The sequence below is a fragment of the Martes martes genome, assembly GCF_963455335.1.
Source record: "Martes martes genome assembly, chromosome: 5".
Taxonomy (NCBI): domain Eukaryota; kingdom Metazoa; phylum Chordata; class Mammalia; order Carnivora; family Mustelidae; genus Martes; species Martes martes.
Window position 1 is genome coordinate 19284149 of NC_137892.1, and position 20475 is coordinate 19304623.

General features: G+C 45.9%; 1 protein-coding gene across 1 annotated transcript in view; it reads right to left on the reverse strand.

Annotated features, from left to right (window-relative positions):
- Positions 1-20475, reverse strand: part of RUFY1 (RUN and FYVE domain containing 1) — a 58781-nt gene that overhangs the window by 11155 nt on the left and 27151 nt on the right. Inside the window, exons 8-11 of the mRNA XM_080804059.1 lie at positions 18322-18391; positions 15874-15975; positions 14964-15080; positions 13764-13931 (exon numbers count right to left, since the gene is read on the reverse strand). Of these exons, the coding sequence (XP_080660185.1) occupies positions 13764-13931; positions 14964-15080; positions 15874-15975; positions 18322-18391 (457 nt within the window). The remainder of the gene's footprint in view (positions 1-13763; positions 13932-14963; positions 15081-15873; positions 15976-18321; positions 18392-20475) is intronic.

Here is a 20475-nt window from a genome sequence, read left to right on the forward strand (position 1 = left end):
AAATAAAATCTTAAAACAACAACAACAAAATAGATACAATATAGGGGAAAAAACCATTTAATAAATCCAACACTCATGCATGATAAAATTTCTAAGCAAACAAGAAACAGAAGTTATGTTCCTTAACTCACTGAGGATCACACAGCAAACATGGAGCAAGCACATAGCTAACTGAGAAACTTAGATGCAATTCTTTTAAGAGCAGAACCACAAGTTTGCTCACTGTTTCTGCCACTGTGTAATGTAGTCTTGGAAAGCCCAGCCAATGCTCTAAGAAACAAAAATTGAGGGTAAAGAGATTAAACTCTATTTGCCCTCTATTTGCCAATGATGTGATCAATTACACCTAAAGGCAGGAGGATCAAGTGAGGAACTGTCAGCCCCGGTGGTGTGCAAGGCGGCTAACAGAGGATCAGGCCTGCAAACACACAAGCTCTTTTCTATACCAGTAAGACCTAACCAGATGATGAAGCCAAAATAAGGCACTGGTCACATGAGCAACAAGGACTACTATACAGGAACTCACCTGGAGGAAATGCAAGACTCTTACCCAGTAAAAAGGACAAAAAAGAAAAAAGAATTATTTGACTAAACAAAAATCCACCCCATTCTCTTGGATGGAATGACTTTATATGCTATAGAGGTAAATTTTTTCTCAAGTTAACCTATAAATCCAATGTAACCCCCATTTAGGAAATCCATTTGTGTTTTGTTTTGTTTTAATAAATTTAGCCTGGGACCTCCCACCTGGATCCCGGCCTCTGTTCTAGTCCGGCCTTCGCCCCGCTGCTCATATTGCCCCTGTCTGGGGCCTGATCCCAGCTTGGTCCAGCTGGGTTTCTATTTTTAATTTTCTTAAAAAAAAAAAAGATTACTTATTATTTATTTGACAGACAGAGATCACAAGCAGGCAGAGAGGCAGGCAGAGAGAGAGGAGGAAGCAGGCTCCCTGCCGAGCAGAGAGCCCGATGCGGGGCTCGATCCCAGGACCCTGAGACCATGACTTAAGCCAAAGGCAGAGGCTTTAACCCACTAAGCCACCCAGGCGCCCGTTTATTTTTAATTTTTATTAAAAACTTTTATTTTTTAGAGAGAGAGGGAGAGCGTGTGTGTGCCAGTGGGGGAGGGGCAGAGGGAGAGAGAGAGAATCCGAAGCAGACTCCCTGCCAAGCGTGGGACTTGATCCCGTGACCCTGAAATCACGACCTGAGCCAAAATCAAGTCAGATGCTCAACCAACTAAACCACCCAGGCTCCCCTCAGCTTGATTTCTAAAAGGAACCTTGTAAACTGTTCTAAAATTTTCACCAAGAATAAAGGTTTACAAACAGATAAGTCAATCTTAAAAAGAAGGGACAAAACAGGGGGCAAGGAGGGCAGGCTTGACCTCCGTAATGGGTTGAGTTCCATCCCTCCCAAATCCGAATGTGGAAGGCCCCTAGTAGTGTGACTGTATTTGGGAAGTGGGCTGTTGCAGACATAATTAGTTAAGATGAGGTTAGGGTGGGCCCTTAATCCAGTATCACTTGTGTCCTTATGAGAAGAGGAAATGTGGACACAGTCATGCACACAGGGAGCACAGCAAGTGAAGGATCGCCAGTGGTGGCCAGCAACTTAGGAGACAGACACGCTACCATCTTCCCCACAACCCTGTGCTGACACCCAGCTGCAGTTGCCTGGCCTCCAGACTTCGAGACGTTGAAGCTCTGTCAAGCCACTCATTCTGTGGTACTTTGTTATAGCCAACTAATAGACTAGACATAAAACACACTACAAAACTATGGTGATTAGGTAACTCAAATAGATGCAGAGAATAGAGACCTCAGACACAGGTCCACCTTATGGACAAACTTGATCTAGGATCAAGGTGGCACCACATACGAGAGTGAGAAGAGTGGACTAGTTTTGAAGTGGCTAACTAGATGGAGAAAGCCACACCTAGATCCCTCGGTAAGGCTGTAAAAGAAATTTAACTCTAGACATTGAAAACCTGTGTCAGGTTTATAAAACTAGTGTAGAATGTCTTTGCCACCTAAGTTTGAGAAAGGGCTTCTTAAAATCCCCAAACCATAGCCCATAATGTGAAAAGCCAGCACATCTGACTACACCAAAAGTAAGGATTCCGGAGAAAAGAGACACCTGGGTGGCTCAGTCGGTTAAGCGTCTGCCTTTGGCTCAGGTCATGATCGCAGGGTCCTGGGATGAGTCCTGCATTGGGCTCCTTGCTCAGCGGGGATCCTGCTTCCCTCTCTGCCTGCTTGTGCTCTCTCTGACAAATAAATAAATAAAATCTTAAAAAAAGAAAAAAAGGGAGGGCGCCTGGGTGGCTCAGTAGGTTAAGCCTCTGCCTTCGGCTCAGGTCATGATCTCAGGGTCCTGGGATCGAGGCCCGCACCAGGCTCTCTGCTCAGCTGGGAGCCTGCTTCTCCCCTCTCTAGGCCCTCAATAAGGGCCTAGTATTCACGCTATACACGTAATTACTGCTAACTCACAAAGACAAGACAAAGAGAGGGTCTAAGATGGTGACATTGGAAGACCCTGAACTCTCCTCCTATACAGACACACCAAACCCACACCTACACCTATAGTGACTCCCCCTAAGAACTGAGGGCAGTCTCCACCCCACCAGATGGACCACACGGAGAGGGGTAGGAGAGGTGGAGAGACAGTGAGGATGGGAACCCACCAGGGCTGCTGCATGTGCATGGGATGGGATGGCACTGTAGGGCCTGTGTGCAGATGTGTCTGCCCTGGGGCATGGGAAGAAGCTGCAGTTTAAAACGGCAACGAGACTGTGGGTGAACTAAACCCAGAGCATTTGCCAGGTGCTGGGGTAGTTGCTGGAATGCTTGCCTGGTAGGGAGGTACTGGTGAAGACCACTGTTGATGGACCCCCTCCACCTTGACAGCACAGACAGGAGCACGGTCTGGCCATTCTAGTTGGCCTGACACCTCAGTGAGCCTCAGTTCCCTAACTTTCATCAGCCCCAGGCATTCCCTTGAGGCAGCCCTCCCATATGAGCCCACCCAAACTCCAGCTGTCCCACCAAGGTGGACCCAGTACAGCACACACTGGGAAACCCTGGATGGTGCCTGCTACAGCTCCAGCTGTCTTGTCCACACAGCACAGGTGCAGAGCACCTTGGGACACCACAGGCCCACACCTGCTTCAGCTCTACACAACCTGCCAGGACACCCGCTGCCCACACCAAGTCTGTGCCCACTTCAGGTATCCCATCAGGCCCTCTACCACATGTGGAGCACCTTGGGACCCCCTGGCCTGTACCCACATAAGTTCCAGCCATCCCACCAGGGCTTCCACTATGCAGAACACCCTAGGAACCCCTAGCCTGCAACCCTTCCTCCAGCTGTTCTGCCAGGAACCCCCTGCTTTATGGAATACCTTGGGACCCCCTGGACCCTGTCCCCCTCAGCTCCAGACTCCCATGAAGTGCCCTGGGAACCCCAGCATGTACCTGCTACAGCTCCAGCCAAAGACACGAGGCACATACACAGGGCACAGTCCTACACAAGGCCACTCACTCCTTTAAGACTGGGAGAGGTAGCTGCTCTGCCTAATACACAGAAACAAGCACAGAAAGTCAAGCAAAATGAGGAAACAAAGGAATATATTCCAAATGAAAGAATAAGACAAAATTTAGAAAAAGAACTAAATGAAATGAAGGTAAGTGATTCCCCTGAGAAAGAGTTCAAAGTCATGGTCATAAAGATGTTCACTGGACTTGACAAAAGAGTGGATGAACTCAGTAAGAACTTCAACAAAAAGAAATTATAGTAAAGAATAAGAGTTGAAGAACATAAGAACTGAAATAAAAAATACACTAGAGAGAGGCAACAGCAGATCAAAGGATGCAGGAGGTCTGGATCAGAGATCTGGAAGACAGATGGAAAATGGAAAGCACCCAAGCTGAGTAGCAAAAAGAAAAAAGAATACCCCCGCCCACCAAAAAAAAATTTAAAAAAGAGGTTAGGTCAAGGAACATTTGCGACAGCATCAAGCATGCTAACATCTACAGTGTAGATATCCCAGAGGGAAAAGAGGGAGAGAAAGGGGCAGAAAACTCATCTGAAGAAATAACAGCTGAAAACTTTCCTAACCTAACCTGGGGGAAGGAAGAGAGCCCCAAACAAGTTGAAGCAATAGAGGTCCACACCATGATGCGTAATAGTTAAAATGGCAAAGATGACAGAGAGATATCTTAAAAGCAGCAAAAGAAAGGCAAATAGTTACATACAAGGGAAACCACATTAGGCCATCAGTGGATTTTTCAGCAGAAACTGCAGGCCAGAAGGGAGTGGCATGATACATCCAAAGCACTGAAAGGCAGAATCCTATAACAAGAGTACTCTATCTGGCATGAGAGAGAAGGAGTTTTTCAGACAAAGAGAAGTGAAAGGAGTTCATCATCCCTAAACCAGCCTCACAAGAAATATTAAAGGGGCTTCTTTAGTGGAAAAGAGAAGGCCATAACTACACTAAGACAATTATGAAACGGAAATACTTTACTGGCAAAAGCAAACATAAAATAAAGGTAGGAGATCAATTACTTATAATGCTAGTAAAAAGCATAAAAGACAACAGTACAATCAATTATATCAAAAAGTAGTTAAGGAATACACAAAATAAAAAGATATAAAATATTACATCATATACATAAAAAGGGAGTAATAATGTAGTACATTTATTTATATATTTATTTTTAAAGATTTTGCTTATTTCTTTGACACAGACAGAGAAAGAGCACAAGCAGGGAGAGAGGCAGAGGAAGAGGGAGATGTAGGCTCCCCATTAAGCAGGAAGCCCAATGTGGGGCTCAATCCTAGGACCCTGGGATCATGACCTGAGCCAAAGGCAGACACTGAGCCAACTGAGTCGTCCAGGTGCTCCAAAATGTAGTGCTTTTACAATGTGTTCAAATTCAACAGACCATCAACGTAATATAAACTGTTATATACTTGGAATGTTATATATGAATCTCATGGTAACCACAAATCAAAAACCTACAACAGATATACATACAGAAAGTAAAGAGAAAGGAACCTAAGCACAACAGTACAGAAAGCCATCAATCACAAGGGAAGAGAGCAAGAGAAGGAACAGAGAAGAACTACAAAACAACCAGACAATGAACAAAAGGCAGTAAGTATACATACCTGTCAATAATAACTTTATTTTTCATTTTATTTATTTATTTATTTATTTATTTATTTAAGATTTTACTTATTTGAGAGAGAAAGAGTGCATGTGCATGAGCAGGATGAGAAGTGACGGGCAGGGGGAGAAGCAGATTCCCTACTGAGCAGGGATGCCTGACATGGGGCTTGATCTCAGGATCCTGGGATCATGACTTGAGCTGAAGGCAGGCGCTTTACCAACGAGCCAGCCAGGCACCCCTTTATTTATTAAGTTTTATTTGTTTGAGAGAGAGGGAGCGTGTGTGCATGTATGTGTGCGCAAATGTGCAAACGAGGAGGGGGGAGGGAGAGACAGAGACTCTCTGCTGAGCAGGAAGAGTGACTTGGGGCTCCATCTCATGACCCTGAGATCATGGCCTGAGTAGAAATCAAGAGTTGGACACAACCAACTGAGCCACCGAAGTGCCCCATCAGTAGTAACTTTTAAATATTTTATTTGAGGGAGAGAGAACATGTGCTTGAGTGCATGCATGCATGCAAGCAGGGGGCAGGAGTGGAGAGGGAGGGGGAGGGAGAGGGAAAGACTCTCCAGCAGACCCACTGCAGGGATTGATCTCATGACCCTGAGATCATGACCTGAACTGAAACCAAGAGCCAGCTGCTCAACTGACTGAACCAGCCAGGCATTCTGTCAGTAGTAACTTTAAATGTAAATGGCCTAAATGCTCCAATCAAAAGACACAGGGTAGCAGATGAATTAAAAAAAACAAAATCCATTTATATGCTGCCTCCAAGAGACTCATTTCAGACCTAAAAACATACAGACTGAAAGTGAAGGAAGGGACAGAAAAACACTGCAGGCAAATGGAGGCAAACAAAAAAAACCAAAACTGGGGTAGCAGTACCTATGTCAGACAAAACAGTATTATATAATGATAAAGGGATCAATCCAGCAAGAAAATGTAGCAATTGTAAATAGCTGTGCTACAACATCAGAGCACCTAAATACATATGGTAGCTATTAACAAACATTAAGACAAAAACTGACAAGGATACAACAGTAGGGGACCGTAACACCCCACTTACATCCAAGCAGATCATCCAAGCAGAAAATCTATAAGGAAACAGAGGCTTTGAGTGACACACTGGAGCAGACGGACTTAACAGATCCACACAGAACATTCCATCCTAAAGCAGCAGAATATGCATTCTCTCCTTGTACACATGGGACGTTTTCCAGGACAGATCACATGTTAGGCCACAAAAGGAATCTCAATAAATTTAAGAAAACTGAAATCTTATCAAGCATCTTTACTCACCACAACAGTATGTAACTTGAAGTCAATTACAAGGGAAAAGAACAACACACACATACAGAAGAAACACAAACATGTGGAAGCTAAACAACATGCTATTTCTGTGGTGTCAACAAATTGGTCAGCGAAAACGTCAAAGGAGAAATTTAAAAAAGTTCCTGGAGACAAATGAAAAGGCAAACACAATGGTCCAAAATCTCTGGGACACAGCAAAAGCAGTTTTAAGAAAGAAGTTTAGTGATACAGGCCTCCCTACAGAAAAAGCAAAATCTCAAAGAAACAATCTAACCTTATACCTAAAGCAGCTAAAAAAGAAAAGCAAAAGTCCAGAATCAGTACAAGGAAGGAAATAAGAGTATATAAATGAAATAGACTTAAAAAACAGTAGAAAAGACCACATGGAAACAAGAACTGTTGTTTAAAAAGATAAACAAAACTGATAAACTTTTACTCAGACTCATCAAGAAAAAGAGGACTCATGGGGCGCCTGGGTGGCTCAGTCAGGTCAGGATCCCAGGGTCCTGGGATCGAGCCCCATATCAGGCTCCCTGCTTGGTAGGGAGCCTGCTTCTCCCTCTCCAGCTCCCCTGTGCTTGTGTTCCCTTCCTGTTATCTCTATCATAAATAAATAAAATCTTAAAAAACAAAACAAAACAGGGGTGCCTGGGTGACTCAGTGGGTTAAGTGTCCTCTGCCTTCCGCTCAGGTCCTGGGGCCCTGGATGGAGCCCTGTGTCTCGGGCTCTCTGCTCAGCGGGGAGCCTGCTTCCCCCCCACCGCTCTGCCTACCTGTGATCTCTATCAAATAAATAAATAAAATCTTTAAAAAAAAAAAAGAAGGAAGAAAAAGCAAAAGAGGACTCAAATAAATCTGTTCAGAAATGAGAGAGGAAAAGTAACAATCGACACCACAGAAATATGAAGGACTATAGGATATGCTATGAAAAATCATATGCCAACACACTGAACAATCTAAAAGAAAAGGGTAAATTCCCCGAATCCTATGATCTTCCAAGACTGAACCAGGAAGAAATAACCAGTTTCTAGCGGTGAAACTAAATTTGTAATAAAAAACTCCCAATGAACAAAAGTCCATGACCACTTGGCTTTACAGGAGTATTCTACCAAATATTTATTTAAACAGAGTTAATACTTAGTCTTCTCAAACTATTCCAAAAAAACAGAAGAGAAAGGAAAACTTTCAAATTCATTCTACGAAGCCAGCAGTACCTGATACCAAAACCAGAACAAAGGCACTACAGAGAAAACTACAGGTCAACGTCCCCGATGAGGACTGATGCAAGAATCCTCAACAAAATACTGGTGAACTGAATGCAATGATCCAAGAGGAGGATCATTCACCAGAGTCAAATGGGATTTATTCAGTGATGCAGAGCTGGCCCCAAATCTGCAGATCAATCAACGTGATACAACATATTAACAAGACGAAGGATAAAAACCGTACGATCATCTTAACAGATGCAGAAAAAATATTTGACAAAATATAATATCCATTTGTGATAAGAACTCTCAACAAAGTGGGTTCAGAGGGAATGTACCTCAACATCATAAAGGCCATATATGATAGATGCACAGTTAGGATCAGATGCAATGCGGAAACACTGAGAGCTTTTCCTCCATGATCAGGAACAAGACAAGGATGTCCACTCTCCCCACTTTTATTCAAATAGAGCTGGACGTCCTAGCCACAGTAATCAGACAATAAAAAGAAATAAAAGGAATCCAAGTTGGTAAGAAAGAAGTGAAATTGTCACTATTTGCAAATACATGATACTCTAGACAGAAAACCTGAAAGACTTTACCAAAAAAATTTTAAAACAGATAAACGAATTCAGTAAGGTTGCAGATACAAAATTAATATACAGAAGTCTGTTGTATTTCTACACACTAATAACAATGTAGCACAAAAGAAAAATTAAGAAAAAAACCAGCCCCATTTATAATTGCATCAAAAATAATAAAATATTGGGGCACCTGGGTGGCTCAGTGGGTTAAAGCCTGACTTCGGCTCAGGTCATGATCCCAGGGTCCTGGGATCGAGCCCCACATCGGGCTCTCTGCTCAGCAGGGAGCCTGCTTCCTCCTCTCTCTCTGCCTGCCTCTCTACCTACTTGTGATTTCTGTCTGTCAAATAAATAAATAAAATCCTTTAAAAAACAAAAACAAAAACAAACAAACAAAAATATCCAAAAATAAATTTTGCCAAGGGGGTGAAAGACCTATCCTGTGAAGACTATTAGGACATGAATGAAAAAAACTGAAGATGACAGAAAGATCATGCTCACAGACTGGAAGAATTAATATGGTATTCGTACAAAAACAGATACCTAGACCGATGAAAAAGGACGAGAGCCCAGAAGTAAACCTAAGCTCATATGGCCAATTAATCTACCACAAGGAGGCAAAAATACACAATGGGGAAAAGACAGTCTCTTCAACAAATGGTGTTGAGAAAACTGGACAGCCACATGGAAAAGAATGAAACTGGACCACTTTCATACACCACACATACAAATAAATTCAAAATGGATTAAAGACCTAAATGAGACCCAAAACCAAAAAAATCCTAAAAGAAAGCATAGATTGCAATCTCTTGGGACACTGGCCTTAGCAACATGTTTCTGGCAAGGGAAACAAAAGTAAAAATAAACTACTGGGACAATATCAAACTTAAAAACTTTTGCATCCTGAAGGAAACCATCAACAAAACGAAATGGTAACCTCTGGAATGGGAGAAGACATTTGTAAATGAGACGTCTGATAAGGGGTTAGTATCCAAAATACACACAGAACTCCTACAATAAACCACAGCAAAAAGTACTCTGATTAAAGATGGTCAGAGGATCTGAAATAGGCATTTTCCTATGGAAGACATCCAGATGGCCAACAGGCCTGTGAAAAGATGCTCGTCACTCACCAGCAGGGAAATGGAAATCAAAACCACAGTGAGGTGTCGGTGGACACTGGTGACAAAGGCTAGTGTGGGAAAGACAAGAAATAACAAGTGCTGGTAGAGGACATGGTCTCAGTTTGCCGGCCTGGAGGCTGCGTTAGGGATCAGTCACAGATTTCTTTGGGCCTGACTCATGGATTCTTTGATAATACAGTTCCCTCAGCCATTGTCTCTGCCTTATCTCCCCTCAACCCATGTGACCAGTTTATTGCTTCATTTATTAAACACAGTCCTTGTGCCTGTCTCATTGCACAGTTGGAGGGAACGTACACTGGTGCAGCCACTGTGGAAAATAGACTGGAGGTTCCTTTAAAAAGTAAAAATAGAAATCTTTTATGATCTAATAATTTCACTGAAGAAAATGAAAATATGAATTCAAAAAGACACTTGCACCCCTATATTTACTACAGCATTATTTCCAAAGGGCCAAGATACGGAAGCAGCCCAAGCGTCCATTGACAGTGAATGGATAAAGAAGATGTGGGGTATACACACAATGGAGTACTACTTAGCCACAGAAAAGAATGGGATCTTGCCATTTGCAATGACACGGATGGATCTAGAGGATAACATGCTAAGTGAAATAAGTCACAAAGTGAAAGACAAAAACTATCTGATTTCACTTATATGTGAAATCCAGAACACAAAGCAAACCAGAAAAAGACTCAAGAATACAGAGAACAAACTGGTGCCTTCTAGAGGGGCGGCAGATGGAAGAAATAGGTGAAGGGGATTAGGATGTAAAATTTCCACTTACAAATTAAGTCAGTCACAGGAATGAAAAATATAGCATAGGTGATAAGAGTCAATAATACTGTAGTCACATTGTATGGTGACAGATGGTGACTGCATTTACTGTGATGAGCTCTGTGTAACAGAACTGGATTCACTAATGTTGTACACCTGCAACTAATGCCAACTGTACTTCAATTTAAAAAAGAAAACAAGGACGGCAGGTCTGGGTGGCCCAGTCGGTTAAGCATCTGCCTTCAGCTCAGGTCATGGTATCAGGGTCCTGGGATCGAGGCCTGTATCAGGCTCCCTGCTCAGTGGGGAGTCTGCTTCTCCCTCTCCTTCTGCTGCTTGTGCTTTCTCTCTCTAATAAACAAATAAAATCTTAAAAAAAGAAAAAGGACAAAAATATGAACAGGCAAGAACAGGAAACACGAAAGGCTAACAAACATATGAAGGGATGTTGCTGACACTCACTAGGCCAACCAGTGCATATAAAACAAGCGCACTCAGAATACAGATGTCAGCAGACAGCACTGAAGGGGGCAGCGTGTGCTGGTGCAGCCCTCCTGGAAAGAGATGTGGCTGGACTTCCACAGATCAAGGACACAAAAGGAGCGTCCGTCTGGCAGGTACTCCAGCTTCTGTCTGGCAGAGAGACCCTCCTGAACCCTCGGGGGGGGGGAGGTGCGGGAGGACGTGTAAGCCAGCCGCCACGGGGGTGTTTGTGCTGTGTGCTGGTGGAGTGGCAGGCACAGTGTCCACCACAGGGGAGGGATGGGCAAGAGGCAGTGACCCCATACACCAGGACTAACCACTTCGAAGCCCAAACCGGGTACACCCCCGGCTATGCGGAGCTCTGAGGGGGAAAAAAGAAAAAGAAGAGAGCCACACACAAGACCAAGATGATATGCATTTTGGAATGACAAATATCCATACAAAAATAAACACTACAACGTGGGCCCAGAGGAACAAGGATGGGAGCAGACATGAGGAGAAAAGAAAACAAGGGGCGTTTTATGACAGTGGACCCCACATTGAGGGGCACTCTTGAAGCCTCCGTGCCAGGAAAAGTCCTGTATGTAGCAAGGACTAGGCAGTCCAGGGCTGGGCACCGTCAGAGCAGGGGTGACAATCGTGGCGAACAATAAGCAGAATTACTTGTCCAAGCCTGGATGTGGAACCACACCAACCACGCCAGGGCCCCGGGGGCTATGGCTGTAAAGAGCCGGACTGCTGCTGTGGGGGCCGTGACCGAGGGGGCTGTGGGCACAGGAGCGGAGTCCAAGGGCAGGGGCCTGACCGGGTTAGGAAAGCCACCCGCTGCTTCTGCACCCTCAGAAGGAAGTGAGAGAAACTGGCAAGTGAGCCCTGGAGGCCCCACGGCATCCTGCAGCAGAGGTCGGGGGTGCGGGAAAGCCCTCTGTGAGCTGCCGGGGCAGCTGGCTGGCCACTGATGTGAGGGGGTGGGTGGGAGAGGCTGAGGCAGGCACGAGAACTGCGTGTAGTAAATGGGACAGTAAACTGTGGGCACTGACACACAGACTAAGGGCAAACACACACACACAATGACTGACGGGACTGCATTGTCAAATAAAACCAGTGAGGCCTGAAAAACATCTGCGACCTTTTGATCCTTAAGAAAATCTCCAGGCCAGCAAACTGACACCAGGAAGGAGCTGGCCACAACAGCCACGCTCCCACCAGGAAGGCCCCAACCCCAAGAGCCCGCTTCCCAAGGCCACGGGGACGGCAGACCTCTCAGGGACCATGGGAGTCCGCAGACAAGTTCTTCAGTCCACAGAGGAAGGGTAGCCAGAGAGGCTAACAGATGGGGCCCCTGGCGCCTTGGCTAGCCTTCACGGCTCCTGCCCAGAGACGTGGTGAGTGCCATGGCCTGCTGGGGTCTGCCCTGCGTGTCCCTCGTTTCCCTTTGCAAACAGGCATTTGGCAATCCTGTTTTGTCTTCCCCATTTTATGCCGGGCGGGATGGGTTAATGTGAAAGACAGTTGGTCTTGTGGTTTAAACAGGCCTTATGGGCTCCGTGGAGAGTGCTGCCCAACACGCAGGGGCTGCGGACAGTGAGAACTCTGGGACTGAACCGGACTTCCAGGAGATCGGTGGGGCTGACGGGGGTAGCGACAACCCCGTCTATTAACCCACATGCTCCCCTTCGTTGGGCTGGCAGCCCAGAAACGCCGGCCCCAGGCTCCTCCCGCAGCCACGCCTGGCCATGCCGCCTCACATTGCCCTTTGCTGTGGACTCGAACGTAATGATGTGTGTAACTTCTCTCTCACTGTCTGGGAGGAAATCCTGCCTTTGGACTTTTGTTTTTCTCTCCCCTTCCACTGGCAAGAATGGCACCGACCAGAGTGGCCTGGGTCCCTGAGGGACCGGGGAGAGCAAAAGTGCTGGTCTGGAATGCTCTCTGTTTTAGAGTCTGCTAAGTTATCATGGCAGGATGGCTTCCCCTAACATGCATTAAGATTACGTTTACAGATGGACCCAAAGCAGAAGAAAACACGAACAAATTAAAAAAGAGAATGTGTCGGAAAGGAAAACAGTGAGGCCCTTTTCCATTTTCTCCCTACACTTTAATTTCCAACTGCTGCTATTATGATAATGTCGGTTACATAACAGTTTAAAAACAGCCGGACAAAAGAACACGCGTGTCCGCCCTCATGCCATTTCTCACACAGATGCATGACAGCTAGGGAAGAGGAAGTGGGACAGTCTGGGCATTAAAAACAGAAAACAGAATTTCAAAAGAAGAAAAGTTTTTCAGAAGGTCTTGGGTGCTGCCATAGCTTCTGGGCAAGAAAGCTTTGTGATTTTTTAAAGACTTTTTTCTTCACGGGGGGACTGGGAGAGAGTGCACGCAGGAGCAGGGCGAGGGGTCAAGGGAGAGGGAGAAGCAGACTCCCCACTGAGCAGAGAGCCCCGATGGGGGACTCGATCCCAGGACCCTGACTTGAGCTGAAGGCCGACACTTAACTAACTGAGCCACCCAGGTGCCCAAGCTATGTGACCTCAGATGCTAGCTTCAAACTGTGGCATGACCGTTTCTTTCTGCGCTAGCTCCCCTGGACCACTCCAACATGACAGGAGACTCGGCAAGATGAGTGTCACAGCAAATTTTGAAAAGACAATACTAACTTATGTCACTCCGTACTCCATTTCTCCAACCCCTGGGGGCAGGCAGTTAGTCACTGAAGCAGAGGCGACAGACACTGGGGAGACAGAGAAGGGAACAACAGGCCGAGATCGGGTTTGGATCCAGAAGGCACAGTTGTGTTGTCAGCTCTACTTAGGGGCTGGGCCAGCCCCGGCATGTGATGCGGTCATGGGGTTCTGCCTTGCCACTTACGTTTCCCCCACGTTACGCATTTTTCTCGGGGACTGCTGGGAGGCTCAAATAAAATAAGCACAGGAATGTGTGACAGGGCCTAGGGTCTAGGCCTGCCTCATGTGAGTGCCTCACAGATGTGTCCTCTCTCTCCTGCAGGAAGAATGGGGACAGACTGAGAGGCAGCCTGCAACAGGCAGCAGGAAACCAGGCTGTGGGACACAAAGCTAACTCCCACCTGAACTTTGTGGAACATCTGTAAATTAATCGCTTTGACTTCTTCCAGCTGCTGGCGGAGGGCGACCAGGGTGTCTTGCTTCTCATGGGTGTCCTTTTCGAGCAGCTTCATGGCAATTTCCATTTCTGTCTTCATTCCAATCTGTAACTCCAGTTCCTTTTCTAGTTCCTTAAAGAGGGTATTAATAAGGAAAGTATTATTGAAATAGCCGCAGAGATGTGTTTACCTGGGGCAATGCCAGAAATAAAAAAACCAGTTAGAATAGGTTAGCAAGATTCAGGAGAGTTTGTCTGGAAAGGACTAGATTAAGTTTTTCCCTTTTTCTCACTGTATAATGAATACTGGCTCTGTATGTCAGAAAGCTGGTAGGTGGCACTCAGCCTCAAGTTGCAGCAACCATGTTCTTTAAGCCTGAAGACCAGAACGCGGAGACTGAAAGAATGTCTGCTCAGCAATGTGACATTGCCATGCGAGTTTTTGGAATGGGATGCTAGATTATGGCAACAGGGGTGCGACCATATTGAACCAGTTCCATCTTGGATAACTCAGGACATGTCTCCACATTGGTGCAAAGAAGCAAAGAAACAAAGCAGGTCTAAAAGCTGGGTCTAATAAAAAACACTGGCTGGGGTGCCTGAGTGCCTGGCTGGCACCCTCGACTCTTGATCTCAGGGTTGTAAGTTCATGCTCTACGATGGGTGTAGAGCCTACTTAACACACAAAAAAACAAAACACTGGTCACTGGCATGCAGATTGGGTAGAAAGAAACAGACCAGAGGTTGTGGGTGAGGGAGCTGTACTGGCAAAGAAACCATGAATCTGATCTCATGGTGATCCCTGACAAAGGTTTATAGAGATGGAAAAAACTCAGAGCTTAGTAGTAACCCTTTAAAAAAATTTTGTTTTTAAAAAAGATCTTATTTATTTGACAGAGAGAACACAAGCAGGGAGAGTATGAGAGGGAGAGGGAGAAGCAGGCTCCGGGCTGAGCAGGAAGACTGATGAGGGACTCCATCTCTGGACCCTGATACCATGACCTGAACTGAAGGCAAGCACTTAACATAGTGAACCACCCAGATGCCCCCCAAAACGCATTTGTTTTTAAAAGTAGATCAAGGAATGTGTTTGAAACACGCCAACAAAGAACCTAGCGGGCTACCAGGGAACACCTTCTCAACACACTCAGTCCTGCATACTCACCAAACGGACTTTCTTCTCTTCTTTTAGCTGCTTCCACACATCGCTATACATTTCATCCAGACCTTGCCGAGTTTGCTTATAAGTCTCCAGCTCAACTTTCGTGTCTTGTTTTGTTATCTGTGTCAAACAAGAACAAGAGGAATGGTTTGTTTATGGAAGTGAGCTAACTACAAATGATTTTAAAATATACCATTGGGATGCCCAGCTGGCTCAGTCCGTAGAGTATATGTGACCCTTCATCTCAGGGTCATGAGTTCAAAGCCCCACCCTGGGCATGGAGCCTACTGAAACTAAGAGCAAAAAAAATTCTTTTTAATGTCACAATTTTTAAAGATGTACGATAAATTCTCTTTTTTAAGCATAATAGAAAAAGGTTAAAAGATATTTCAAAAATATCTTTAAACTTGAAGGACGGAAGCAAGTCACCAGACTTTTGAAAGTTAGATTTGGAAAACAATTTGTATTTAATTTTCTTTAAAGCAGAACAGTTGTTCTCAGTGGGAAAGGCCCCCATTCAGCGCGGACTTTCCTTTATCCGGCACGTTCTTCAGCACCGGGGGATTTGGAGATGAACCAGATACGGTCTCTCCGTGCTCTCGGGTCATCACGTAGGACAGCAGCCGGCCAGCAGCCCTGCAGCACAGGAAAAGGGTTCTCTAGCTCAGGGAGGCGCAAACAGCTGTGGCGCCGGCGGCGGCATCCCACAGCGGCCCAGGCGGCCTGCGAGGGGGAGGGAGGGCGCAGCGGCACCAAACGCCGCAGCTGCGCACTGCGTGCGGCCTGCGTCACTGCCGCACAGGGGGCTCGAGGTGGGTCAGGAACGCATACGCGCGTGCGCGCGCGCGTGCGTGCGGCCTACGTGTGTGCGTGCGTCGTGCCGCCCTGCCGTGAGGCCAACGTCTCGTCTCACCTCCACGCTCTTCTCACTTCTTTCGCGAATTAACTCGTTTTGTTCTCTCAATTGTTGCTGCTCTTCTTGAAGCGAACAGATCCGGTCTGTTGCAGCTGAAAGCTGGTAAAGAAAGATGTTTATGTTTCTCGACGCCAGCACTACTTTTGCCGCTCAAATTTAAAAGCTGATGTCCGGCACCTTCGCCGGTGACGATGGATTTCCACGTATCTGATACTTTGTTTTTCGTTTCAGTTCTGGGTTTTGAATAGGTAATACACGGATATAGTTTTGAAAACACGAGAGCAAACTAGTTCAAGGCAAACATTCGCGGACACAAACTGACAGATGCTTGAATGTCCAACACTGTAGAAGCGGTTTAACGAATGGCAGTGGGAGCATCAGACGAACACGTAGTTACTAGAATGTCTGCAGAGGCTTGTAATGACCTGAGAACATACTTAGGGGAGAACAGCGGGAGGGGGAAGAGGTGGGTTACGGAGGATGTTCTCACCTCTAGTTTAAAAAAAAATCCCCTAGGTGAAAAATGCCTAGGAAAATTTGGGGCCTATATAAACACCAGTGATGAAAGTGGTCACAGTAGCTCTCACTTAGCAAAGGGATTGTGGGCTTTTGTTCTGATTCTTGGTTCTTTTCAGTTTTGCCAGCCATTAAGCAGAAGAATATTTGATCCCCGGAGGGAGAGTGAAAGCCTTCTGGGGGAGGAATCACACCAAACCATTGAAGACAGGCCCTGGAGAGCCTCTTCTTGTCCTTGAGCGAGTTCCCATAGTTTAGGGCAAAGTGTATAGGAACAGGATGCCTAGGGAGAGGCAGGCAGAGGCGTGAGCACACCCACCAACCTCTCCTTATCCAGCCTCCCAATATAGCCTGGCAAGAGAAGGGCAGGCTGGGAAAGGGGAAAGAAGAGGGACACTTGGCGGTGCTCTTGGCATCATTCACTGAAGCAGGGGAGGGCCTGAAGCACCCAACTCCTTGCTCACCTTCCTCAAAAGCATCTAAGTCCAAGCGGACTAGGAGACCCATGACTGGGGCTTCTAACCATGACCTGCTGCACCCAAATAAGGAACTTCATGGCTCTAGGAGGTACTAGTTGCTACAAGGGGAAGAAGCAGGCAAAAGCCAGACGCTAATTCCCATCTGCTCTCGGAAGATGGAGAGAGCACACCCTGAAGAGGGACTTTTCTCTAAAGCAGGTTTTCTATTAAAAGGGTTGGCCTTTGAAGAAAAAAATAACCCAGTTGTTTAGTTTCAAAAACTAAAATTAGACCTTCACTGAAAGTATGCCACCTAGCCAGGGAGAGCAAAGAATCAATGTTTGATCTAAAATCAACTGATGTCTCCACACGCCAAGTATTAGGCAAATTTACAGAATACTAATCTAATTTCTACAGCACTGTAAGGTATGGGTTATCATCCAATCTGGAGATGAGAACCGTGAGTCCAAAGACCTGCCTACCTAAACTGAGGCCCAGAGGCCCACCCACCCCAGGGAAACGTGGGTCCTCTAATTCTAAGTGTGGTGAAGCTGCTCCTGGGAAGCCCATCTATGAAGGCCACCTCTGAATTTCCTTCTCTCACACAAATCTGACCTCCTCTCCTTAAAGCTTTTCAGGGCTGGCCCCGTGGGAGGGAGCAGTCAGTTTAAAGTAAGACTTAAACTGGGCCCTCCATACAAAAGCATGCTCTGTGTCTCTCCTTTGGCCGTAACCTGCCTCCACACCGAGGTGGGGGGGTCACGCCCTGGCCCCTGTCACAGCCCTCTTCCTCCCCAGGGAGACCTGGTGGGGAGGCCCGAGCAGCCAGGGACCGCTACCTGTGGAAAGCCTCAGAAAGGCTGAGCAACCCCCCTCCTGCTAACAGGAGACAAGATGTGTCCACCAAGGAGACTGCCGGGCAGCTGGCAGCAAGCTTTCTTCCTCGGCCTCAGCCCTCCTTCTTCCTGTCCTTTCATTCTCTCTCTTCCTAGTGAGAAAGCAGAGAAAGACCACACTGTGGGGAGACTGGTTCCATATTCCTGAGAGGCCGAAACACAGAAGGGGTGGGCGAGGGTTACTTTTACCTCATAACGGTCTGTGCCTTCTGGGCAGCAGGGGGACAGACTACATCAGAGGAAGGTGGGTAAAGAGGAAGAGAAAAGCGTCTTCACCATAGGAGCTGGGCTTTCCCAAGGAGGCCTGGTCTTCCCCGGGTGCACTGTGCGGTGGTGAAACCTAAGTCACTTAGAACTGGCTCATGATCGGCTGCCCTGGCTCATGGGAAGCCCCGGCAGGGCTGAACACAGACATTCTGAGGATGCAGAACTCTGAGAACGCTGACCCCCCGTGCAGCTCAACCCAAGCTTAGCAATCCCATTCCGACCAGTGAGCAGCTCTGGTCAGATACACCAACCATACCATCTCTGCACCTCGGGCCACTCTGTTCTAAGAACTTCAGAAAGTTACAAACCTCTTCTTGAAGTTTTGAATTCGTCTTTTCCAAGCCATCTATCTTGCTTTGAAGATCCCCAACTGTGCAGCTAGAGAAAACAACACATTAAGTAACAGTGAGCTTATAAAGGCTGTCTCCCCAGCCTGTGAACAATGAGAACAGATTCCTAGGTTTCCTGTGCAGTGGATGGAAAGCCGAGGGTCTCCAATGAACTGAGACGAGAATTCTAAATACGTATGTATGTGTGCGTGTGTATACATTTACTGAAAAGGCTTCAATGTCTTTCCCCCAAAATATGCTATCCATTTGTTTTTTAGCCAATTGGAAAGGAAACAGATTTTTTTTCCCCTAACACGATAGATGGGAACCAAAATGCGCCGGTGGTCATTTATCTAGATCATTATCTGTAACAAGATATTGGTACTCTGGGGTTATAGGATCAAAGGAGGTTTTTAAATTGTTTTTATACTTTGCTTCATTTTTCAAATGCTGTAAGTAATCTGTACTACCTTCCTACTGAAAAACATGTCAAACTGATGTAAATTTGATAAACACTAAAAATAATGGCAACAATAACAAGCAGTAACTTCCTCTCTGGACGATGTGCCAGGCCCTGTTTGTTCTAAGCACTTCAGTGCATCAACTCATGTGACCCTCCCCATGATTCTGTGAGTAAACCTCACTGTTACCTGTTTCACAGATGAGGAAACCGTAACTTTACATTGGAAAACTCACTCATGTTCACTCCCCACTGGTGGGGCACTGGGATCTGAACCTAGGTGGTCTGGCTCCAGGCCCTGCTGCCCCAAACTGGTGCCTTTTGCCACTGAGGGAGGGACAAAGAAACAAACCCCTGGAGACTTGTTAATCAAGGTTCAAGCATTGTTGGGGGAGGAGGGGGGAATGGGAGGGTGGTGAGAAAATTATAAAATGACACAAAGCAGAAAAAGGGAACACAAAACAAAAGATATGGAGGTAATTACAAGGTTTTGGTTTTTGTTTTAAGTGGGTGCCACACCCAGGGTGAAACCCAATGCAGGGCTTGAAGTCAGGACTTGAGATTGAGACTTGATCCAAGATCAAGCATCAGATGCTTAACCAACTGAGCCACACAGGCTCCTTGGGAACTACACATTTTAAAAGTATACCACTTTCAGTTCTATTCCAACTATATAACTTAGAAAATGTCACTAAAATTTATACATTTCTTAGAAAATATAGAGGACCAAAAGAGAGATATCCTCAGAAGGAAAAAATCTAAAACAACTTAGGAAAAACTGAAAAGCTGAAAAGGAAAGTACTGCCTCAACAAAGGCTTTGAGCTTCACATTTTCTTTCTTTCTTTCCTTTTTTTTTTTTTTAGTAATTCCTACGCCCAACAAGGGGCTCGAACTCAAAACCCCTGGATTGACAGTCCCATATTTCACCGACTGAGCCAGCTAGGCATCCCAAGCTTCATGTTTTCAAGGAGCAAAGAACGCTCATGAACCAGAAGCTCTTCCTAATTCATTTTGTGAAGCTGCATAACCCTGACACCACACTGGAGAGGAAAAACCAGAGAACGATTAGATCAGTTTACATATTAAAAAATGATTATTAAGTCTACGATCAGGGTGTGCTTAGGTGGCTCATATGGTTAAATGTCTGTCTCCAGCTCAGGTCAGGACCCCAGGGTCCTGGGATCAAGTCCTGCATAGGGCTCCCTGCTCAGCCGGGTGTCTGGTTCTCCCTCTCCCTTTGCCCCTCCCCTGCTCATGCTCTCTCTCAAATGAAAATCTTTAAAAAGTAAAACAAAATACAACTACAATCAAGTAGGGTTTATCCCTATGATATAGAAATGGCTCAATACGAAGATTTCTACTAATAAATACAGCCCATCAACAGATTAAGGGATAAAAGTCATGACTGCCTTAATGAAGCAGAGGGCACTCAATAAAATCTGACACCTGTTCCTTATTAAAATACTCAATAAATAAGGGATCTATCAAAAATGTCTCGCAATAGCAGCCAACATCACACCTAAGGAGAACTTGGAGCAGCTTTCCCCATATGGCGACACTGTGCCAGCTCCTTTAGCTGTCTCACTGGCGCTTGGGGCCAGAGGGGCCGCTCCCATGGAGTGGGGCTAACATGCACCGCACACCCTCAGAGGGGACTGAGAGACAGAGAGAA